A 20,850-nucleotide genomic window follows, 5' to 3' on the forward strand; every position below is an offset into this window, starting at 1 on the left:
CTAACTAGTTACCGCTAGACGCTAAGGTACTCGGACTTAATACGATTAGGATTAATAGAGACACCGTTACGAATAAGTCGACTCGAGCCTTACCTTTAATAGAATCTAATCCGTATATATTTACTACGTACCGCTATATAAGTCAGGTTACGGGAAAGCCTACTCTCGTAACTAGGGTCACCGGTATAAGTAAAACTCGCCGCCCTTAGCTCTACGACCGTAACGGTAGTTATACCGATACTCGAGTAGGACCCGTAGGGCCTATAATAATACCTAACCGTAGTTATAAGGATTATACGCGAGTACTAGCCGAAGACAGACTTAGGTCTAGGGCAAGCTAGCTAACTAGGCAATATGTTTCTCGAAGGAAGCCGGTCGAGGATAGTCTTAATAGAGCGAATACGATATTATCGGATAACGATAGGGTACTAGAGGATAATTAGGCGTTCGCGCGATTATAGAGCTCGATAGGTAAGTGGCCTTATAAGGTGTATAACGCTTAGAGGACTAAGGCGTATTTTAGGAGGGGGGGTACTATTACGGGTAGCCCGTAACCCCTTACTATAGCTACGTCGGCCCGGCTAAACTACGGACCTTCCGTATCGGGTTAGCGCGGCTTGGCTTTACTTTATAACTTCGCCGCGCCTCGCGCTCCTCTTTCGTAGCTTCGTAGAACAATAACTATCTCTCTCGGACCCTATAGTACGCGCGCCCTTATAAGGAGGCGCTAGTATTAGAGAGGGTAAGTACGTTTACTTTTCTACCTAATATACTAGTTATAGTACTAGTATATACTATATACTTTCTATACGGGACAACCTAAGGAATGGTCAGCTACAAAATCCGCGGTCAAGCACCCCCCGAAGCTTATCTACTACCGCCTTACGAGGGCACAGAGTAGCATAGCAACCTAACTACGAAGCGAACACATCGGCCTCTAGGGGTACCTATTATAGAGGAAGGTTCCAGGATACACGAATACTAGCTGCCCCTACGGCTATCGCTCCTAGAACGTACGGTACGCACTCCTCGTCTGTCCGAGGTAGTCGCTAGGAAGGGGGGAGTGGATGGCAAAGGCGAGGAACCGGACGATTAGGGCACTTCTTAACAACGCTGAAGACCTACGGCGCATTACGAACTGGATACTAGAGAAGGGCTGGCTAGAACAGTACCGCCTAGTAGGAGCAGTATAGGAAGAGAGGACACGACGTAGCGCGACGAGACCGGCTAGGAGCGGGGGCTAACGGGGTAGTGACATGGACTACGTACGTTCAGAGGGAAAGCTAATCTAGACAAGGAGTAGTCGGGGGCGGGAAGGGTTTTCACCTATTCGGGTTTCCCTTTATACATAACAATAGATATATACCTATATAGGCCGGATAGGGTCCTAGAACAGGGGAATGACAAATCTATCTATCTATATACTTTCTATACGTTAGTTATATATATATACGTATAGGTGTCTCTCTTAGCTATTACTATATATAGGTACTCTTTCTCTTAGATATATATCTCGTAGTTTTATTCTTTGTGTTTATAATTCGTAGATTCGTATATTACTCCTTTAGCGCGACGGTACTAAGGAGCTAGGCATTTCCCTAAACGGGTAGTACTTCGATCTAGAGGGCTAGCGCGTCGGTTATAGCGTTAAGAGCTATAGGTATCTTACGGTTAACGTCGCCGGTACGCTACTTACCGCGGGAGTTATAAAGAATATATACGGGGTCGACGCCGGTATATCTAGGTTCACGATAGCGGAAGTAGCGGCCTTACTAGCGTAGCTAGTCGTAGAGTTCGTCTATAAGCTTAGGTAGTATAGTATAACGCTAGGGGATAAGACGTACGGCCGGGCTAGCGTTCTAGGTACGCGTAGAGACCATAAGCGTGTTATTTATAGTAGGCGGCGCGGCTCGTAGTACTATACTAGCGCTCTATTATCTAAAGCTCTATTAGCCTTGTCCTTAACTACTACGACGCCCGTTACCGCCTTACTAGGTATCCTTGTCCTTGTCTCTCTTACTATATATACTCTTTACGGTATTATATACCTCTTCTACGACATAAACATCCTAGCCTAGTTAGACTCGACAGAAGAGAACTGTCGCCTCCTCGAAGATAGGCACAAGAAATGCGAGGAGTGGGCAAAGAAGTATAGTGCCCAGTTCGCCCCTAAAAAGTACCAACTTATACACTTTAGTAAAGCGAGAACATACTATAACATAAAGGCGGCGGTAAGAATCCAAGGCTACGAGACAAAGCTATTAGCGGAGCTACGAGTACTAGGGATCTAGCTCGACCCGAAGCTAAGCTAGAATGTATAGGTTAAGAAAGCCTAGAGTCGAGCACAAGTCAACGAAGCCTCGATAAAGAGACTTACGGTATCTATATAGCGAGCAACATTCGACAAGGCAAGAGTAATGTATAAGGCGATCGTTAGACTAGCTATACTATACGGGGCATAGATTTAGGGAACAGGAGGCGTAGGCAACCTACGTAGGGTACTAGGTATATATAAGATAACGTTAATAAGCACGGTAGAAATAGAGATAGGAACACTACTAATCGGCCAGTACATCCGGGGAATAAGAATTCAATACGCGGTAAGGACGACAGGTTACCTAGTATAAACTACGATCTAGGAGGCAAAGAATAAGATAGAAAGCTACTACCGGAGAGGGGCCGGATATAGGATAAGCTAAAAAGAGGATGACCTTACTACCTTTACGGCTATATAGACAAGCACCGAATGGCTAGTACGAAAAGAGGAGGAGCGTAGGACTCGCTAGGCCGGCGGGAGCAAGGCTAAGACCCGAAGCCTAGCGGAATAGATAGCGAGCTACCTATAGGAGTAGGACTAGAAAAGGAAGCCCCCTAAGACAATAGGCCCGATAGCGCTCCGAGCCTTCTAGAGACACAATTACTAGCTATATAGGGACCTGACAAGGGCCGAGGCAAGCATAGCGATCCAAATCAGGTCCGAACACATTAGGTTAAGGGCCTACCTATTTAGAAGACGCGTACTAGACATCTATAGCCTAGCCTACTAGTGTAGCTACCTATCGTAAAACCTAGAATATATGCTACTACGATGCCCGTAGTAGGCGAGAGGCAGGGGAAATTAGAGGCACTAAGCGGGAAGGAGAGACTATAAGTTAATTATTAGGGACAAAGGTAACATTCGCCGAATCTCTCGGTAGATACTATAGTAGGGATACCTCTAGTAGTTTAGCCTCGCTAGCGAGACGGAGGAGTAGATAGACAAGAGGCGGAAGCTAGGGGGTGGTAGATAGGGTAGTCATTAGGGCAGGCCTATAATACTAGCGTACCCCTAATAAGGGAAAATTAAGACAACAACTAGGAGGAAAAGATAGGCGGGAAGGAGGAGGGGTTTTTACTAACACGGTTTCCCCTCTATATATACGAAAACAAGATAGTATAGCTATATAGGCCAAAGGGCACTACAATAGCTTAATGAAATATTAGATCGTACTCGAAGTCTATATCGTTAAAGTCGATCTAGTCTATACGAGGAGGCGCTATACTATTAATAAACTATATAAAGTCGATACCTTTACTATCGTCCTCGTAAGACGAGAGACGAGTATCTTTGATATCTAGTCGTACTAGCTTCTTACCCTCTACCCTACTACCCCCGTATTATATTAAAGACTAAGGCGTATTATTAGTTATAGGAATTTGTAAATCGGGTATATAAAGATAAGAGAGAGTAGACCTATCTATTCTATTTCCTTACTTATACTATATCCTACTTACGCGGTCCGGATATATACTATCGCTAAGGATCGAGTTAAGCTAGTTCTAAAGTTCTAGGTTCTAAGGGTCTCCGGTTAGTAACTCGGCTAAGATAGAGGGCGTACGATATAGGTGTTGCTATCGCTAAATAGTAGCGCTAGGTCGTATACTTAAAGGTCGTAGGGGAGGGCGTCGAGAGGTCTCGTCGGCGTTCTCTATTATCGCGAATTAATCGTACGGTCTAGTACTATTATACTATCTCGGGCGGTCTCGGTATCGTACGTAGAGGTTAGCTCTCTACTCGTAGGTAGGCGTAACTAACTATTACGGGCGAGAGTACTATAATAGGGTCGGGTAAAGACATATATAGTTACGCGAGCTATCTAAGAGAGCGCGAGAAGCGCGAGAAGATAAAGTCGCGCGAATCGAGCTAGCGGGTACTAGCGGCTACTAGCGCGCGGGCGTACGGCGGACGATACTATATTACGAGGTAGTTCGTAAAAAGGGCTATCTCGTAATATCCCCCTTATAATCGATAACGCCTTAGCTATTAAGCTAATATAGAACCCTAAATTCTATAGTAGAACGAAATATATTAATATACGACACTACTTTATTCGCGAATACGTCGAGAGGGGAGAAATCGAACTAAGCTAGATATTAGGGAAGGAAAATCCAGCTAATCTGCTTATTAAGCCACTTTCGAAGACGACGTTTTTGGAATATATTATAAGACTAGGAGGAGCAAATCCCAGCTTACGTCTAACGCAAGGCACTACAGCTCTAGTACAAGCACGTTTTAGAAACATGCTTAAGGGGGAGATGCGCTAAGGTCCTTGAGTTAGGGGGAGTGTTGAAAACGGACTCTACATACCTCACCGCATCCGGATAGGCTGCATGCGGACGTACCGCATGCAGCATCCTTTATTCAACGAGAAGATATAATCTCTCGCTAATAGCTAGAGCACGTAGTTCTGCATCTCACATATCATCCTGTTCAACACGAATCCGAGTTCGGCCAACTTCTTCTGCTTCGACTTGTCGCTCTTCTTTCTGTCCTGGTCCTCCTGCTTCTTCAAGGCGAACACCTTCTCGACTGGTGCGAGCTCAAACGGAGGAGGTACATAGTCGTCTTTGTCCAAGTCCTGACTGATGGTCAGCGAACGTGAGGTCTCCGATATGATATGCTGAAAGTGTGCACATACGATCTCGCCCAGAAGTAGAACGTTCTCTCCGCGCACCAAGAACAATCCACGCTCGATGTCGGCGTAGAAGTTCTGGACGAATAGTCGTTCTACAGTGTCTTGCAGAACCAGGTTGCCTGTGATTCCATGCATCAGCCCGTGTATGCCACTGTCCAAAATGTATAGTTCGCATACCAAACTGATCCCAGCTTCTCAAGACACCGATAAGCTTCCTGCCGTCACGCAAAGACAGAAGCAGTTTCTCTGTAGTTCCGCCAATTGGTCTCGCTCTTCATGTACAGCCTCCATTACTCACTATCGGTCAGGTCTAGCAGTTGTGCGGCGGTAGTGAACATCTGTGGTGGCAGTTGAGGGACTGGCGGTGGGCCTTGCTGCATTGGCGGAGCACCTGGCGCTTGCGGGCCCGCATCATGGAGACTGAGGTGCTCCATGCGGTCATCGGTATGGGCAGTTGTGACAAAGGAGTGTGGTGGTAGTGGTGGTGTTGTGTGTCGTGGACGAGGAAGAGGAGGCCAAGGGCGGTGGTGATGCGCGATGGAAGTTGACGCGGTGGGGCAAGTCAAGCTTGAAGTGACGCGGGAGCTTGATGTACATGTACCCTCCCATACAGATGATCGACCACTACCAGGCACTACCAGTACGTACGTCTTCTCTATGTACACGGACACAAGGCAACAGCAAACAATGCACGACCGCACCAAGTGAAGCGGCATGATCCCCCGATAACGCTACACTGCCGGCGGGATGCTGTCCGCATTCAAGGCGCAGGCCGTCTACGAGCTGCGGCAGCGCGACAAGTCCAAGGCGGAATCGCTGCTGGCGTACGGCGACCGCTTGCTGGTGGGACTGAGCACGGGCGCGCTGCGAGTTTGCCGCGTGAATGCACCGGGCGCATCACCAGAGCAGGAGGGTCGCAGCAGCAGCAATAGCCACGGAAACGCCAACGCCAACGCCAACGATGGCGATGGCGATGGCGATGCTGCTCCCCCGAGCCCGAGTGCGGCCAAGAGCAAAGTGGTCGAAGTGCTGCACGAGGAGGACAAGTTCAGCAAGAAGCCCGTGCAGCAGCTGGCCATCATCAAGGAGGCGAACCTGCTGGTCAGCCTGAGCGATGCCTACGTCTCCCTGCACCATCTGCAGACCTTCCAACTGGTCGAGCGACTGGAGCGCACCAAAGGCGCTGCCTGCTTTGCTGTGACCAGCAATGTTGTCAAGGATGCAGAGACGAAGGTGCCGAGTCTGGTCTCGAGATTGGCCGTCGGCTCCAAGAGAAAGGTCATGTGCTGGACGTGGCAAGATATGGAGCTGGCAGAAGACATAGTGGAGATCAATATGGAGGCCAGCTTGAAGAGCCTGAACTGGACCGACGGCACTCGTCTGATGGTTGGCATGGACCCGGGCTTCAGTGTGCTAGACATCACCACGCAGGAAGTCACGCCCGTGACCAAGTCGGCGCCGAAGACTGCGAGCAGTGCAGATCTGAACAACGGAGAGCTCGTGGGTGTTCGCTTCGGCGCTGTGAGTAGCAGCGGTATGGGCTACATGGGTATGGGCAGTTGGGTACCGAAGCCGATGGCTACCCCGATGACTGGTGACGAGGTCTTGCTAGCCAAGGATGTGAACACATTGTTCGTAAACACAGAGGGTAAGCCGCTGGAGAAGCGTCAAATCCCTTGGGCTCAGGCTCCAGAAGCTATAGGATACAGCTATCCGTACTTGCTGGCACTCAATCCACCAGACAAGGGCACACTACAGATACGCAGTCCTGATACATTGTCGTTACTGCAGACCATTCAGGTCCCGGGCGCAATCGTACTCCATGTCCCGCAGCCCAACATCAGTCTAGCTCATGCTGGCAAGGGATTCTTGGTAGCATCAGATCGTACGATATGGCGTATGAACGCACTGCCGTATGATACACAGATTGCCGAACTTGTCGAGAAGCAGCGTTTCGACGAAGCCATCAGTCTTCTGAATCTACTCGAGGATACGCTCATCGACGACAAAGCTGGGCGCATCCGCGAGATCATGACACAGAAAGCCATCGTTCTGTTCCACCAACAGAAGTATCGGCCAGCGCTGGACCTCTTCACTCACGCCGAAACTTCGCCCGACCGTGTGGTCGCACTCTATCCACGGAGTATTGCAGGTGACCTCTCGAGCATTGAGGAACAACCCTCGGAGGTCGGACCTGAGCCAGATGAAGCTGTCGAGGGCAGAAGTGAAGACGCTGGCAAGGAAGCACCATCGACTCCGCAGAAGGGCATGCTGGGCAGACTTCGAGGTAGCGCACGGAAAGCTGAACCAGACGCAGCATCAATCAGGTCTCCAGCGAGGAAGGACACAGACAATATGACCGTTCGAACGAAGGCAGGCCCAAGCAAACCTCAGGACAAGCCACTGGAGGGTGATGACCTCAAAGTTGCTGCCCATTGTCTGACCTCCTTCCTGGCTGATGCGCGTCGACGAATGCCGATATACCTAAATCCTGACGGATCGCTCAAAGAAGATCCGCCCACGCTCGACTGCGAGACTGGCAAACCAGCGTTTTGCAATCTTCTGCCCCAAGCCATCGTTGACGACCTCAAAGCCGGACTGGAAATCGAATGGCAGGCCGAGCTTCTCAAGGTGGCCAAGTTGGTTGACACGACGATCTTTCGATGCTACATGCTCGCTAAACCGGGCATGGCAGGGTCACTGTTTCGTGTTGACAACTTCTGTGACCCCGAAGTGGTGCAGTCAGCGCTTTATGAAAGTGAAAGATACAGCGATTTGATCGAGTTTCTACATGGGAAGAAATTACATCGCCAGTCGCTCGAGATGCTCGCCAAGTTTGGCAAGAACGAGGCTGCTGCTGAAGTTCCCGAAGGCATGCTAGGACCTGAGCGCACTGTTGCATATCTGAAACAACTGCCACCTGAGCTCGTTGATCTTGTCCTAGAGTTCGTGCGATGGCCAATGGATGAGAAGCCCGAAGTGGGTATGGAAGTATTCCTGGCTGACAGTGACAATGCTGAAAGGCTACCACGAGACAAGGTACTGAAATTCCTGAGCGGCATAGATCCCAGATTGGAGGCACAGTATCTGGAACACATCATCAACGAGCTCAACGACAACACGCCCGACTTTCATCAGCAGCTTGTGGATGCCTACCTCACAGAGCTGAAACAAGTTGACATCCTGGAAGAAGAGCGGAAGCAGGCAAAAGCGCGGCTAGAGGCGTTTCTCACACGAAGTAGAGACTATAACAAGCGCAAGACGTTTCAACAGCTGCCTACTGATGAGCCGACGTTCTATGAAGCACGCGCCATCGTCGTCAGTGCTATGGGTAACCACAAACAAGCACTGTCCATCTACGTTTTCCAAATCAAGGATTACGAGATGGCTGAGGCTTATTGCAATAAGCTGTACGCTCAAGAGCAAGCTGATGAGCAAACGTGTCTGCTCGAAGGTACTACTACACATAAGAAGCACTTCAAATCGGCGCCCGAAGACGCTTCTGACAAGAACATCTTCGCAATCCTGCTGGGGCTGTACCTGAGACCACCGTCTGGAGAGGAGAAACGCTGGCCGCAGGCCCTAGACTTGCTTAGTAAACACGGACCACGTCTGCCAGCAAGTAGCACTCTCGACCTAATGCCAGATGACCTGGCGGTGAAGGAGCTTCAGGACTACTTTCGCGGTCGCATTAGGAACGCGACCTCCATCCTTCGCGAGGAGATGATCGTGCGGAGTCTTGAAGGCGTGCGACGAGCGAACACCGAGCGTACCCTTCTCGTTGGGCCTGATGACAGTGGTCATGACAAGCCACTAGGCAAAAACAGAAGGGTGCGCATTGGAGAGGACGATCACTGCAAGGTATGTTTGAAGCGTTTCGGCGCAAGCGCGATCAGAGTGTATCCTGACAACGAGGTGATACATTATGGCTGCATCGGGCGAAGTGGCAACAACAGGATGCGAGAAGGTGGCGGGCGTGGTCTAGGAGCACTTCGCAGCTCTGCTGGGTGGGGATGAGTGGTTTCGAACGGTACACCACCGTGATTCCCAGTCGTCTTCATGTGACCTGATAGAGAGATGCTTGTAAGCTCGGAGTCCCCGGAGATTCAGATCCGTGTCTATGGCTTATATAACGCTATTTTGCAGCAGGATCATTCACCGACGCCTCGCACAGCTAAGCCTCATGCTGTTTCTTCCACTCCTCTGAGAACTCATAATCCGCATAACCAACCTTGCTCTTGGGTGTGTAGAAGGTGTTCCTGTCGTAGTCTCTGAGGTTCGAGCCATGCTGCAGCCTGTAAACCAAATCGGGGTTAGGGATGAAGTAACGTCCAAACACAGCCGCCATCTCGATATCCTTGTACTCCTCGTCAAGCGCCTTCTTTGCGCTGTCTGGCTTCAACCCGCCGGCGAGAAGAACCGGCGATGTCTTGCCCCACACCTTAACGAATGGGTCGACCTTCTCAGTGGCCTCGACATCGGCGTTGCCGCTGATCCTCGACTCGACCAAATGGAGATAGCCAAGGTTGAGCTTTTTCAACTCCTTATTAAGATGCTCGAACTGTGGAACCGGGTCCGCCATCTTCATTCCTTGAAATTGTGACCACGGAGAAAGGCGCAATCCCGTCCTCTCCGCGCCAACAGCTTCGATTACCGCCTTCGTCACCTCCACCGCAAACCTCGACCGGTTCTCAATACTTCCACCCCATCGATCCGTCCTCTTGTTGCAAGTATCTTGAGTGAACTGATCAATCAGGTATCCATTAGCACCATGTATTTCCACGCCATCGAATCCAGCCTCATGAACGGCAATCTTCGCCGCGTCGGCATAGTCCTGAATAAATTGCTGAATCTCCTCTTCTTCCAACGCCCTTGGTACTGGGGCACCCTCCTCATAAGGAACAGCACTACTCGAAACCACCTCTGCAGGGTGTCCCTCAGCCTTCCTAACACTTGGGTCCGCGACACGCCCCAGCGCCCAGAGCTGCAAGTAGATGTATGAGCCCGCTTTGTGTACCTTGTCGACAATCTTTCTCCACTGCTCGATCTGTGCTTTGGCCTCGATCCCAGGGACATTGGCGTATCCGGAGGCTCTCGGTGAGATCATGGTGGCTTCTGAGATGATGAAAGTTCCAGGCACGGCTTTGGCGCGCTGCTCATAGTAGTCTTCCGCTATTTGGAGGAGGACATGGTCGTCTTCGGCGCGGAAGCGGGTCAATGGTGCCATTACGACGCGATGGGCGAGCTTCATGGTGCCAATGTTGAGGGGCTCGAAGAGCCTGCTGCTCTGTAGTGGCGGTGCGATGCCCATACTGTCGGTGTTGTCGATGCTAATGGTGTTTTGATTGTAGTGATTAGAGCTGTGAACAGTATGGAAATCTTCAATATGTAGAAATGCTAACAAAAAGGAGAGGATCTGGGTCGATGCAACAATTTTACCTACGCATTGGTGATGCTCGACCATTCTTTTCTTCGGGTTTCGATTTATCAGCATTGCAGCAGAAATCCTTGCGGGTCTGATGTGACTAGTACGCGGCATTGAGAAGACCCACTGCTTCGACCGGTGGAGTGGCGATGAGGGTTATCAGAAAATGGTCGAAGGTGCTCGGTCGAGGCTCGGATCGATAAGAGTGGCCCAATTACGACATCCCGGCAAGCTGCCCGGTCCAGGGCCAGCGATGTCGTAGGTTGGGACGAAAGTGTTTGTCGGTAAGGTCGCATGATGATGGACTAAACATTGATATGCGTTCTCTGGTATCTAGTGCTGTGTCCAAGATACTGTGCTTTACCCAAGCTTTCATACTTCGTCAGCCCATCCATAACCATGCCTAGTGGCAATACTTTCGAAACCATAAGATGTCATAGTCAAGCGAGACCCGTAGCCAAGAGGGAGCTCGAAGACTGCTTACTGGCCAGTCTCGGTTTCCTGCAAAGGTGATTAGCAAAGAAGACCCGCGAACAAAAGTTTCAGGAGTACTTACCACACCAGGCTGTCTACCGTCGAGACCGCCGGTTATCTTACCCTTCAGTTTGCGTAGTCCTATTACTCCTTCGTCTTTCGCAAACTTCAGGTTTCTGGCGGGCTTCCATTGCATGAGACCACGCTGCTTCCGCTCTTCGGTCTTCTTGTTCTGGCGATTGACGTCTTTCTCTGACTGGTCGGTAGCATAGCTGGCAGTTGTGCCTTGGGTCCAGCCCGACTCCATCGTTCCAATCGACTTACGATCAGAGCTGGGTGACATGTTGTTAGCATCCTGGATGCCGAGATCACTATCGTCATCCGAAGGATCATCTTCCTCGGCGTTGTAGCCATCGTTATCTGGATCCTCTCCAGGTTGCAGAGGAGAGTCACGTCCTGGCTCGCGTCGCTTCTTGCCGTGCGAATCGACGTACTTCGCGGGATCGTCGCCAAAAGCGCCGCTCCAGTCTGTACCACTCTTGGAAAGCCACTTCTGCTTCTCTTCTTCAGAGGCCTCTTTCAGTGTGTCACGCCCTGCTGTCAGGCTCTCGTCGTGAAGAGTCTGGACGCGCTCGGGCACTTCCTTCTCAACGACCCTTGAACGCACACCCTCTGCCAAGCAAGCCTCCCAAGTCTCAAATGTCTCACGAGAGTTGTTGTCGGCAACAAACGCCTCGTGGCTCTCGTCCATACCAGCCTTGAATCGTCCTTGAAATTGCAGCCTTCCGATCTCTTTGAGGTCGTCCAAACCTTTGAGTTCGCCATGTCGCTCACGAAGTAGCTCTTCCGTGATGTAGTTCTGAGTGAGGCGCTGAGGCGCACCGGTCTGGTAGATGGGGATGTCGAAGGTTCGGTCTTCGTTGTCGATAAGTTCGTGCAGCCATAGAACGGCGTAAGCATCTGCCTTGCGTTTGTTGGCAATGTGCAACTCGAACACAACTGGAGAGCGGTAGCGATATTTGACCGGAAGTCGGATGGGCTTGCCGTCGTCCTTCTGAGAGCTGGCTTGTAAATTCCAATAGTATCCGGGCTTATCAGAGCCTTCCTTGCTGAGCGCATGACAAGCAGTCCTACTGATCTTACCAGAGGAGCCGCCCGTACGTAGCTTGATCTTCGCGTGGTGGCCATAGCCTTCCGCAATCATTCGCTGGGACGTGAAGATGAACGTTCCGACATCCCATCCAAGTTGCTGCGGTGGCAGGCGTGTCTCTATCGAGCGGAACAGCAGTGAGATCCGGATCCTGCCAAAGCCGACACCTCCATCCAAGGGATACCAACGCGTCACTTGGCTGCTCGTCTCCAGTATATCGGATAGCTTCAGTGGGACGACTCCTAAGATTGGGTCATGCTGGCGATTGCGTGAATCACGGACAGTGACAGTGATGATAGCATTGCGCCAGTCGCGTACAAAGCGCTCTGTTCCGGCGTTGAAAATAGGCTTGCTGCTTACGGCTTTTGCTCGCGTTCGGTAGACAAGCTCGTCGTTGAAAAGAATCGTGCAGTAAGATGTTGGCAAATCTCCACCTTCTTCATCAGTCTGTTCACCGAACGGCTTAGCCGGCTCGTACTCTCGCCCCTTCTTGCTGCCTTCCGTGCCTTTGATGTTCTCGAGCTCCAGGTTGACGATCTGGTGGACTATGACGGAGCATATACCGCTGGGCCAGAGAGGATCTGGCGGAGTGTGCTGGACAGCGTCGTCCTGTGCAGTGTTCTGAACGCCCTTCTCGTCTTGCAGCTCGGGCTTATCCTTCAGGGCATCTGGCAGAACCTTGTTCTTGCCATCTGTGCGCAACGCTGGGCGGAACTGAGGCTTTCCGAAGTAGCCGACCTCCCAATGTAGCTCGCCTGGCATCTCGGAGCCTTCGTCCATGCCGGCGAGCTTGGAGACCTGCGGATACATCTTGCCCGGGTGCTGAATCATCTTTTGCATACTGAGCTCGACTTTGCCAACGATATCATCAGCAGAGTGACGATCACTGTCCCACAACTCCACACTCAGGTTCTCGTCAGCTTTGATCAACTCTGGTGTGACAAGAAGTGCCGTCGTCTCTTCCCAGATTGGATTGAGGTCGTCAGTGATCACTCGGGTGCAGTACATCGGCTTGCCGTACTTTGAGAAGGTGAGAGTGATGTACGGATCGCTTCCGCCCCACTTCGAGCCTCGCTTGTCCTGCTTGCTGAGGTCGACAGCCTTGTGGATGCGAATCCATAGCACGCCCAATGCCTGAGTATCCTTGGTGATGTCGTCGCCCTGCAACATTGCGCGCATGTCGAGGGACATGGACTTCGGTGCAACGTACATTGATGCTGCAGCTCCGATTGCGTAGTTTACAAACTGGCTGATAAGTGGCAGATTCAGAAGGTTGACACCAGTTTGTATCATTGGTACGCAGCCAGCGCTGACCTGTGGCACGCCCATGAGCGTGAATGTGAGTGTCTTGAGGAACGGTGGCTCAGGGGTCATCGAAAGCCTTAGTCGAACGGTTCCAACCAACTCTTGCAGCTCGACAAAAATCGGCAGTGGTACGCCGAACAAACCCTTGATGCCCAAGTAGAAGACCAGCTGCATGTGCATGTTGCGAGCCTTCTCGCTAGCCCTCTTTCCGCTGGGCTCAGCATGGTAGGCGAAACTGATTTCCAGATTGTAGTAGTCTCCTCCTTCTTCATCTGCCGCGGCCTCTTGTGGGTCCTTGGACTTTTTGTTCTCTTCGTGGATCGATTTCTTAAGATCCTTGACGTGATCATCGGGCAGTGCCCGTAAGCTGAGGATGCGGATTGGGTTGCTGCCTTGGTCGATCTCGGCAACACGAACGTTCTCGATGATGCCTGGCACAGAAGCTTGCATAACGTCCTCCAAGGTGTCCGCAACAGCTTGGAACATGTCCGGGTTGACTAGCCCCCAGACGATGCCAAGTAATGTATTCATCCACTCCACACTCTCGGGAAGGAGATTGGCTGTTGCCATCTGCCCACGCTCTTTCTCCGACGACCATTCGACCTCTCTGCCAGACCGAACGATCTCTTTGATCCACAACCAGACACCGCTGGCGACACACGCCGCAAGTGGGATCATGCCAAAGTATCGACCGCCGAAAGCCCTACCCAGAATGATGATACCGAAGAACAGGCCCGCGACCAGCCATAGTCCGCGCTCTTCCAGACGCGCAAAAGTGGGCTCATAGCTCACCGAGGGTGTCGGATGGAAGAGGATGTTGGTCTTCTCGCCGTGGATGGGCACATCGCTGGTCGAGCCCGCCGCGACTGGATCCGGCGGCGCTGTGACGTCCTGTGCTTCCTTGTATTCTGCGCCGCTCTGGGAGGCTGTTGTCTGCACCGGAGTGTCCTTGCCCAGGTTGGCATTGGGCACCGAGAGCATGGGGTCCTTGGCACGCTTGACATAGTCGTCGTTGACGTCCTCTATCACGACCTGCTTGCCGGTCGTCGGGTCTGTGACGGTCTTCTGCTTGCTGGGGTCTGATCTCTGCTGGTTCTGGTGTGACACGGCTTCTGTGCCATTGACGGCGCCCTGTTTGCGCTGCTGCTCGATCTGTGCATCGCGGTCCTTCTTGTCCCTGTCGAGACGGTCGATGAACTGGCCGACTGTAGGGATTTTGTTCTTGCCGGAGTAGAAGCCGCCTGGAGCGTGCTGCTCCTGCATCTGCTGGCCGTCCGCCATCTCAGCGTTCCCGTGCCCGCACGACAGCCTATTCCGTGCTGCGAAAGGTGTTATACCAGCGCACCACAGTCGTTAGAAGAGGAAGGGAAAGACGAGAGGAAGGAGCAAACGGCGAGTGGAGCACACATGCAAGCGAAGTCGCTGTCCTATGCTGAGCTACGTTACAGTGCTGTGCTGTGGTACCAGAGCCGTGCAGCGCGAATCAAGGCACAGTGCTTGTGGTGCCAGCAGATGCGGCAGCCACAATGGAGGAATGACATCACCGAATTGTGTACATGTCACGTGCATGTACATGTAAAACGCGTCTTCCACTGATGCAAGCCAAGCTGCTGCATCCGCCAAGTTGCTGTCCATTGCAGGGAAACGCACACATGCCTTTGTGCATATGCCAAGCTTAGCGGTTCTGATTCATGACTACGCGCCCAACGTTCGTGCAGTATGGCCACGTTCCAATGCCTACGTGTAGCCGACCAAGCTCCGACCGGGGACAAGGATTGTCAATCTGACATTGAACTTCCTCCCTTAGCAGGATATACTTAGCCTTGATCGGCTTGTACATATACATCAGCTGAAAGGTCAGCTATCATCCGACGTTCTGGGTAGCGCTCAATTTGTGGACAATCGTCGAGACAGTAAACTGGTGGCAGGTGGGCAGCACAAACAGTAGGCCCTGTTTTATGCTCCTGTATAGCCTATGGATTCACGATCATCGTCTATCACCCTGCCATATCTGCGAAAGCTGTTAGTATCCTGTCGGCAGAAGCATGTCGCGATCCGCAACTTACTCTAGGAGTAGCCTGAACAACCAGACCTCAAAATCTTCATTGCGCAGCGCTTTGTGGCCCCATTCTCGCCCTGTTTCTGCGATGGTCGTGGCCAACGGCTTCCCGTCCTCCTCGGCATCGAGATATCTTACAGCCTCCAGTGCTTCATCAGCCCTCAAGCTGAGTGGGATGTAATGCACCCATGGCTTCAGCCACTCTTCGTGCCACTCGCGGAACACTGCCATCTTAAATGGCAGGCTATGGCTCATGAGAAAGGCGTAGAATCGTCCCGAGAACGCATTACCGTCCATGTCGAGCAAATACTTGTACCTCCATGCCTCTTGCTGATCCGCTGGCTCCACCACCTTGAAAAACTCACGCTGGGCATCGCAGTCACCAGGGTCGCATTGGCCAACATGCGAGAAGTGGACATCCATGATTTCCTGATAGTCTTGTCGCGGAACGTCCTTAACAATCCACTTTGACCCAGGATCCTCATCCGTTGCTGCGGCGTTGCTGCTTCGCAAAACTTTTGCGTTGTCCAGGGCATTGACTTTGCCCACAAACTTCTGTCGATGTTGGCGCCGCCAGCCGCCAGCCCGGCTGAAACCTCCTGTGGTGCTACCTCGCCACCAGAGCTTGTTCTCCTTTTTCTCCCAGTCCAGGTCCTTGCTCTCGTCATACTTGACTTTTCCATACCAGTACCAAGGGCTGGGGTACACGATGTCCTGAAAGCTCGACATCTTGCTCTGGCTGAAGATGGGAAACAGGTCGTGAACCACATTGAAGGCGTTGGGCCTGTCGAAGAAGCCGTGTGACTGTCCGAAGGATGGTGAATTGCAGATGTCAGAGAATGAAGTGTGGTTGTAGATGAAGCCTAGCTCGCTCAGAGAATACGCAGTTAGATTATCTGTGGCAAGTGACTCCTCCAGCATCCTAGCTGGACTGTCTGGCGAGCAAGACAAGCGCGACGGGATCCATGTCGGCTGGTGAGCAAACACGTTGAAGCGTGTCGTTTTGACTTCTTCAATGCGCTTGCCGCTCTTGACATCTTTTGGTCGAGCAGAGAAGGTGTTCTTTGGTGTTGTTTGGGCGATGGCAGCAGGCACATTTTTTTCTAGTGCCACCTGTAGCAGACGACATAGTTGATCATGGGGTACCACTACTCTGGGCTCGTCGTGGACGTTGAAAGCCAAGTCCATGTCGGGCAGGTATTCGATGAACTGCTCCATCATGCCTACCGCTGCTTGTTGGAGCCATTCTTGTCCTCCTTCGACATGAAAGGCTTTGCCCTCGCGGACAAGTAGCCCCATCAAGTTGTTGTCGCCAAAGCCTAGAGCCTCTCTTGCTCTTGCTCGGATCGTGGCTGGTGCCAGACCCCAAAATGGTAGTAGTGAGTGGTAAATAGTGTCGTATTCATCGACGAGTTGTACCTTCTTCCTCTTGGCGAATTCGTACCACTTGTCGAAATGCGGCGGCGGTGCCAGTCCATACCTCCTTTTGTACTCGGTGACTGCGGCTTCGAGAGACTGGGACTGAGATTGCAGCTTTGACGACCATGACCTCTGTGCGTCCTGGACGAGGGTTCTCACAGGATGGGTACGGGTGTCGGCGGACTGCAGCGGCTCAAGTAGCGTGACTGGTGGCGCGACATTGAGTCCTACAGTTGCTTGAGGTCCATGCGCTCTCAGCGAAGCGTTTTGAATTGGCTGCAGCAAGTAGTAGAATGTCAACACCACGAATGACACAGCAGCAACAACGGTGAGCAGCTTGCTGATCCGAATTCTCATCCTTCCTCCACCAAGGAATGTGCCCTGCTCGTTGAGAAGGGAGAACGTGCCGCCTATACACAGCGCGGCGAAGTAAAGTCGTGAAGTCGAGAAAGCGAGCAGGAGCTGTGAAGCTAGCGTTGCAGCGAGCGGAACAAAGCTCGTGAGGAAGGCACCTCGATCGTTTACCTAGGAAGGACGTCAGTCAGGCATATTCCTCCGGACCGTACGCTGCATCAATAGCAGAGTTAACCTTGTTGTTCGCGTATCGGCGCGCGAGAAAGTAGGAAGGTATCGCCCGGCAACATCGCCGACCGCTCGCGAACTTACCATTAGGAGCAGAGCTGCAAACATTACGACCTGTATCATGACCGTTCCCAGCGCGTGAACAACAGAAATTATACTCTGCCCGAACACCCAATGATCGCCCATGATCTTTCCCATTAGACCCCAGTAGGCCAATCCGCCAAAACGCAGGTTCTCCAGGGTGAGCGCGGCAACACCGAGCGTTGCACCTGCTGAGGCGGATACGTCCCTCAATAGAGACATCCACTGGTTTGCAGCGGAGGCCAAGGGCATCACTGGCTGCGTGAGCAAGCCATTGGCCGAGTATATCACACCTCCGACATCGTGCGACTGATATCTAGCACCTTCCACGAGATGCAGGGCAAGCGCTTGCACAACAGCGTACGACAGGCCGAGCGCTATGACAGAGATTGACCCTGAATGCGTATACACTGCCACCAAGCCAGAACCCGTTATAATGGCCAAAGTCCTCTTTGATACAAGTTCGTGACAGGCCCTAACTGATCCTGGCTTCGTGGGACTCGATGGGGGCGAAGAGCTTGCTGGCTGGGCGTGTTCGAGAATGCCTGCTTTCGTGGACAGGAAGATCAACAGCGGTATCAACACCTATCCTCGGTATATCTCAGTCAGAGCTCTTTCACAACGCAGAAGGACTCTGACCTTCGCCCACCAGATAGCCCTGCCATCAACTGCGCGTTCGCAGATTCCTGCCACGGCCAAGCAGACGCCCGCGCCCCATGCCAGTCGCTGCGAAGACGAGCCATCCAGCGACGACCTCGCTCCTATCTTGAGCGTCGTGTAGGTGCACACTGCGAGCCAGGCAACAGCGCTGGTAAGGATGGCATGCTTCGGAGAGGTCCCGATTTGCGCGAGGAGCGATGCGATGAGCAACACGAGTGGAAGCGTCACGGTGGACGACGAGGCGGCATCGTGCTGAGACCGCGACTGCGACGAAGAAAATGGCATTACAGAAGAATTGTGTTACTATGCACATGAGGCAGGAGCGTCCGGGTGTAAGTGTCGCGCGCCGGCTAAAGACAACCCTGTCAGCCACGTGGCGGGCAAGGCCGTAAACCCCGACCCTCACGCGCGCAACACGGTGGTATGCCATGATAAGCGGGACTATGCTATATGTTGAAGCGGTCTGGGAGCGGCCGTCTACCTCAAGGAGCAGAATGCAAGCTCGTGCTGCAGTAGAGACGGGTTGACACGTCCTTGATCGAAGCACAGCTACCTCGGCCGGAACTTGAAAGCTATCTGCATCTCTCTGTCCCTTTCTTCACACTGCATTGTTCACACCTTCAAAGATGACTTTTGCACTACGTAGACGCCCACTGGGCCTAGCCCATACGTGGATGAGGGAAGCTTTCGCACCACAACTTTGCCTGCACAGTCGAGTGCTTGCCAGGACGAATTCGGCACGCACGACAATGGATGGCCCTAGAGTGTGGAGTACGGCCTCAGAGAGGACTCCGGGATTGGCAACTATAACGGTCAGCAATCCAACCAAGCTCAACATCGTGAATGGAACTATGCTGCAACAACTTGTTGCGGTCTGCCGAAAGCTGTCCAGCGAAAGTACCTTGCGCGCAGTCGTCCTTACTGGCGCCGTGACGGCGCCTAATAAACAGGACTCTTTCATCGGTGGTGCGGATATCAAAGAGATGCATGCCCTTGCCTCCCCAGACGAAGCCCGAGCGTTCATAAACTGTGTTCATTTAGCTTGCCAAGCATTGCGCGACCTACGTACGTTTCTCGAGTACACCTAACGCTTCGTAAGACGTTGCTGCCGGTCATCTGTTCCCGAATGACTTTTCGTAAGTATACACTAACACGAGAGTAGCGGTGCCGTGTCTAGCACGAGTCAATGGATTTGCACTCGGGGCTGGTCTTGAGATCATGTAACATTCTACTTCTAAGCGCACGGCACGTGCTTGTCTCGAGTACGGCTGACAACCTGGTATCGGCAGGGCTGCTTGTGACTTGCGAGTCGCGACGAAGAAGAGCGTATTTGCAATGCCCGAAGTGAAAGTGGGAATCCCAAGCGTCGTCGAAGCCAATCTCCTGCCTTCGCTCATCGGCATGGGTCGCACAAGGCGATTGCTTTATCTTGCAGAAAACATTGGAGCAGAAGAAGCCGAGCGATGGGGCCTGGTCGAAAAAGTTGTTGCTGATGAAGTGGCTCTCGATGAAGTGATCGGCGACTGGGTTTCTACGCTTGTTAGACTTGCCCCCGGCGCCGTCCGTAGCCAGAAGAAGCTGATGCTGAAATGGGAGGATGCAAGTATTGAGGAGGGCATCGAAGCTGGAATCGAAGCATTCGCTGACGCGTAAGTCCATTCACGATCCTTAAGACCGCCTCCGACTAACTTTTCGTAGTTATGCAGATGGTGGAATAGAACCAAAGCAGTACATGGGCCAGTTCCTAGGGAGGAAACGGTGATGCTAAAATGATTGAGCCGCGAGCAAAGAATCTTCACCACAAAGGGGGGTATCGGCATATGTCTATGCGAAATATCTCACGCCCTGCGGCGGCAACCGCCCGTGCTCGTGAGTGGAAATTCGAGTGTGCGCCTTACTTCGACGACATACATCATTCCGAATTTGCTCGGAGCTCCCACGTAGGTTGCAACTGCTGTGACTCTTTGAATCGCGGCAGCCAACACTTTTGTCAGAAGCAGCTCGAAGCATAAAAAATGTTACTCGATCTCTGTTGTATCCGGGGTATCTTTTCCTGAACGCCTCGAAAGCATGACTTAACAGCCCAGACGTACTGTCTACTCAACGGTGCCGCCGGTAGCCAGAACGACTTGTTTGACCTCGTCTCGAATCTCGGGGATGCCACCCATCATCTCGCGGCCGAGGATGTCACGAAATGCCCCGTAGGCTTCGCTCCGTCCCTTCTGTTGTTGGTTGTAGCGCATGACCAGCTCCACAAATTCTCGGGTGTAGATGTCAGGGTTGCGACCATTCTCAACGTACTGTATGATCTCGATTGGCAAGTGTGTTGGCAGCCTCTTGGAGGTCTGCGTGATGGCCTGGAGGTTACCAACGAGACCTTTGCTGAAGGGACATAAGCGCTACTTCTCAGATAGTGTCTGGAGTACTTACATCTCGGCGATCATGTCTTGCGATGTGGCTTGTCCACGATGATCATGAGCTTGCACTATCAACATATAGAGGTTGTCAATGATGTTGGCCAGCTGTTCTGAAGTCGGTCAGCATAATGATTACTTGAAATGTGCGAGGACCATGCACCTCCCACGATATCGAGTGAAGCCTCCGCCATGGCTATCTCGCGTATACAGTCTTTTGTGTCGAGTGTAGTTGACAGTAAGGTCGTAAACACAAAGTCCGGCTAAAATGTGTTGTTGATCTCGGATGCGGGCCGAGCGCTTGCGCTTGCCGTTCCCGGAATCGC

General features: G+C 52.1%; 7 protein-coding genes across 7 annotated transcripts; 2 read left to right on the forward strand and 5 right to left on the reverse strand.

The window, feature by feature from the left end:
• Nucleotides 1-4,712: 4,712 nt before the first annotated feature.
• CLAFUR5_00627 (U6 snRNA-associated Sm-like protein LSm1) lies at nt 4,713-5,671 on the reverse strand (the record flags this gene model as incomplete). The annotated part of the gene is made up of 4 exons (XM_047899775.1): nt 4,713-4,898; nt 4,959-5,074; nt 5,133-5,201; nt 5,254-5,671. 4 exons carry the CDS (start codon nt 5,669-5,671, stop codon nt 4,713-4,715), a joined length of 789 nt encoding a protein of 262 aa, XP_047756322.1.
• A 31-nt stretch (nt 5,672-5,702) lies between these two features.
• On the forward strand, nt 5,703-8,972 carry CLAFUR5_00628 (Vacuolar morphogenesis protein 6; the record flags this gene model as incomplete). The annotated part of the gene is made up of 1 exon (XM_047899776.1): nt 5,703-8,972. The coding sequence occupies one exon, from the start codon at nt 5,703-5,705 to the stop codon at nt 8,970-8,972; it is 3,270 nt and encodes a 1,089-aa protein (XP_047756331.1).
• Nucleotides 8,973-9,129: 157 nt separating this feature from the next.
• CLAFUR5_00629 (Chanoclavine-I aldehyde reductase fgaOx3) lies at nt 9,130-10,266 on the reverse strand (the record flags this gene model as incomplete). The annotated part of the gene is made up of 1 exon (XM_047899777.1): nt 9,130-10,266. The coding sequence occupies one exon, from the start codon at nt 10,264-10,266 to the stop codon at nt 9,130-9,132; it is 1,137 nt and encodes a 378-aa protein (XP_047756332.1).
• A 594-nt stretch (nt 10,267-10,860) lies between these two features.
• CLAFUR5_00630 (uncharacterized protein) lies at nt 10,861-14,590 on the reverse strand (the record flags this gene model as incomplete). The annotated part of the gene is made up of 2 exons (XM_047899778.1): nt 10,861-10,881; nt 10,937-14,590. 2 exons carry the CDS (start codon nt 14,588-14,590, stop codon nt 10,861-10,863), a joined length of 3,675 nt encoding a protein of 1,224 aa, XP_047755145.1.
• A 675-nt stretch (nt 14,591-15,265) lies between these two features.
• On the reverse strand, nt 15,266-18,395 carry CLAFUR5_00631 (Beta-1,2-xylosyltransferase 1; the record flags this gene model as incomplete). Its single annotated transcript, XM_047899779.1, has 4 exons — nt 15,266-15,320; nt 15,376-17,312; nt 17,454-18,035; nt 18,090-18,395. The coding sequence occupies 4 exons, from the start codon at nt 18,393-18,395 to the stop codon at nt 15,266-15,268; spliced, it is 2,880 nt and encodes a 959-aa protein (XP_047755144.1).
• A 341-nt stretch (nt 18,396-18,736) lies between these two features.
• CLAFUR5_00632 (Short-chain-enoyl-CoA hydratase) lies at nt 18,737-19,872 on the forward strand (the record flags this gene model as incomplete). The annotated part of the gene is made up of 4 exons (XM_047899780.1): nt 18,737-19,175; nt 19,273-19,330; nt 19,400-19,759; nt 19,809-19,872. 4 exons carry the CDS (start codon nt 18,737-18,739, stop codon nt 19,870-19,872), a joined length of 921 nt encoding a protein of 306 aa, XP_047755147.1.
• A 334-nt stretch (nt 19,873-20,206) lies between these two features.
• Nucleotides 20,207-20,718, reverse strand: CLAFUR5_00633 (Mediator of RNA polymerase II transcription subunit 10; the record flags this gene model as incomplete). Its single annotated transcript, XM_047899781.1, has 3 exons — nt 20,207-20,492; nt 20,541-20,637; nt 20,688-20,718. 3 exons carry the CDS (start codon nt 20,716-20,718, stop codon nt 20,207-20,209), a joined length of 414 nt encoding a protein of 137 aa, XP_047755146.1.
• Nucleotides 20,719-20,850: the final 132 nt, after the last annotated feature.

The sequence above is a fragment of the Fulvia fulva genome, chromosome 1 (assembly GCF_020509005.1).
Source record: "Fulvia fulva chromosome 1, complete sequence".
Lineage (NCBI taxonomy): Eukaryota > Fungi > Ascomycota > Dothideomycetes > Mycosphaerellales > Mycosphaerellaceae > Fulvia > Fulvia fulva.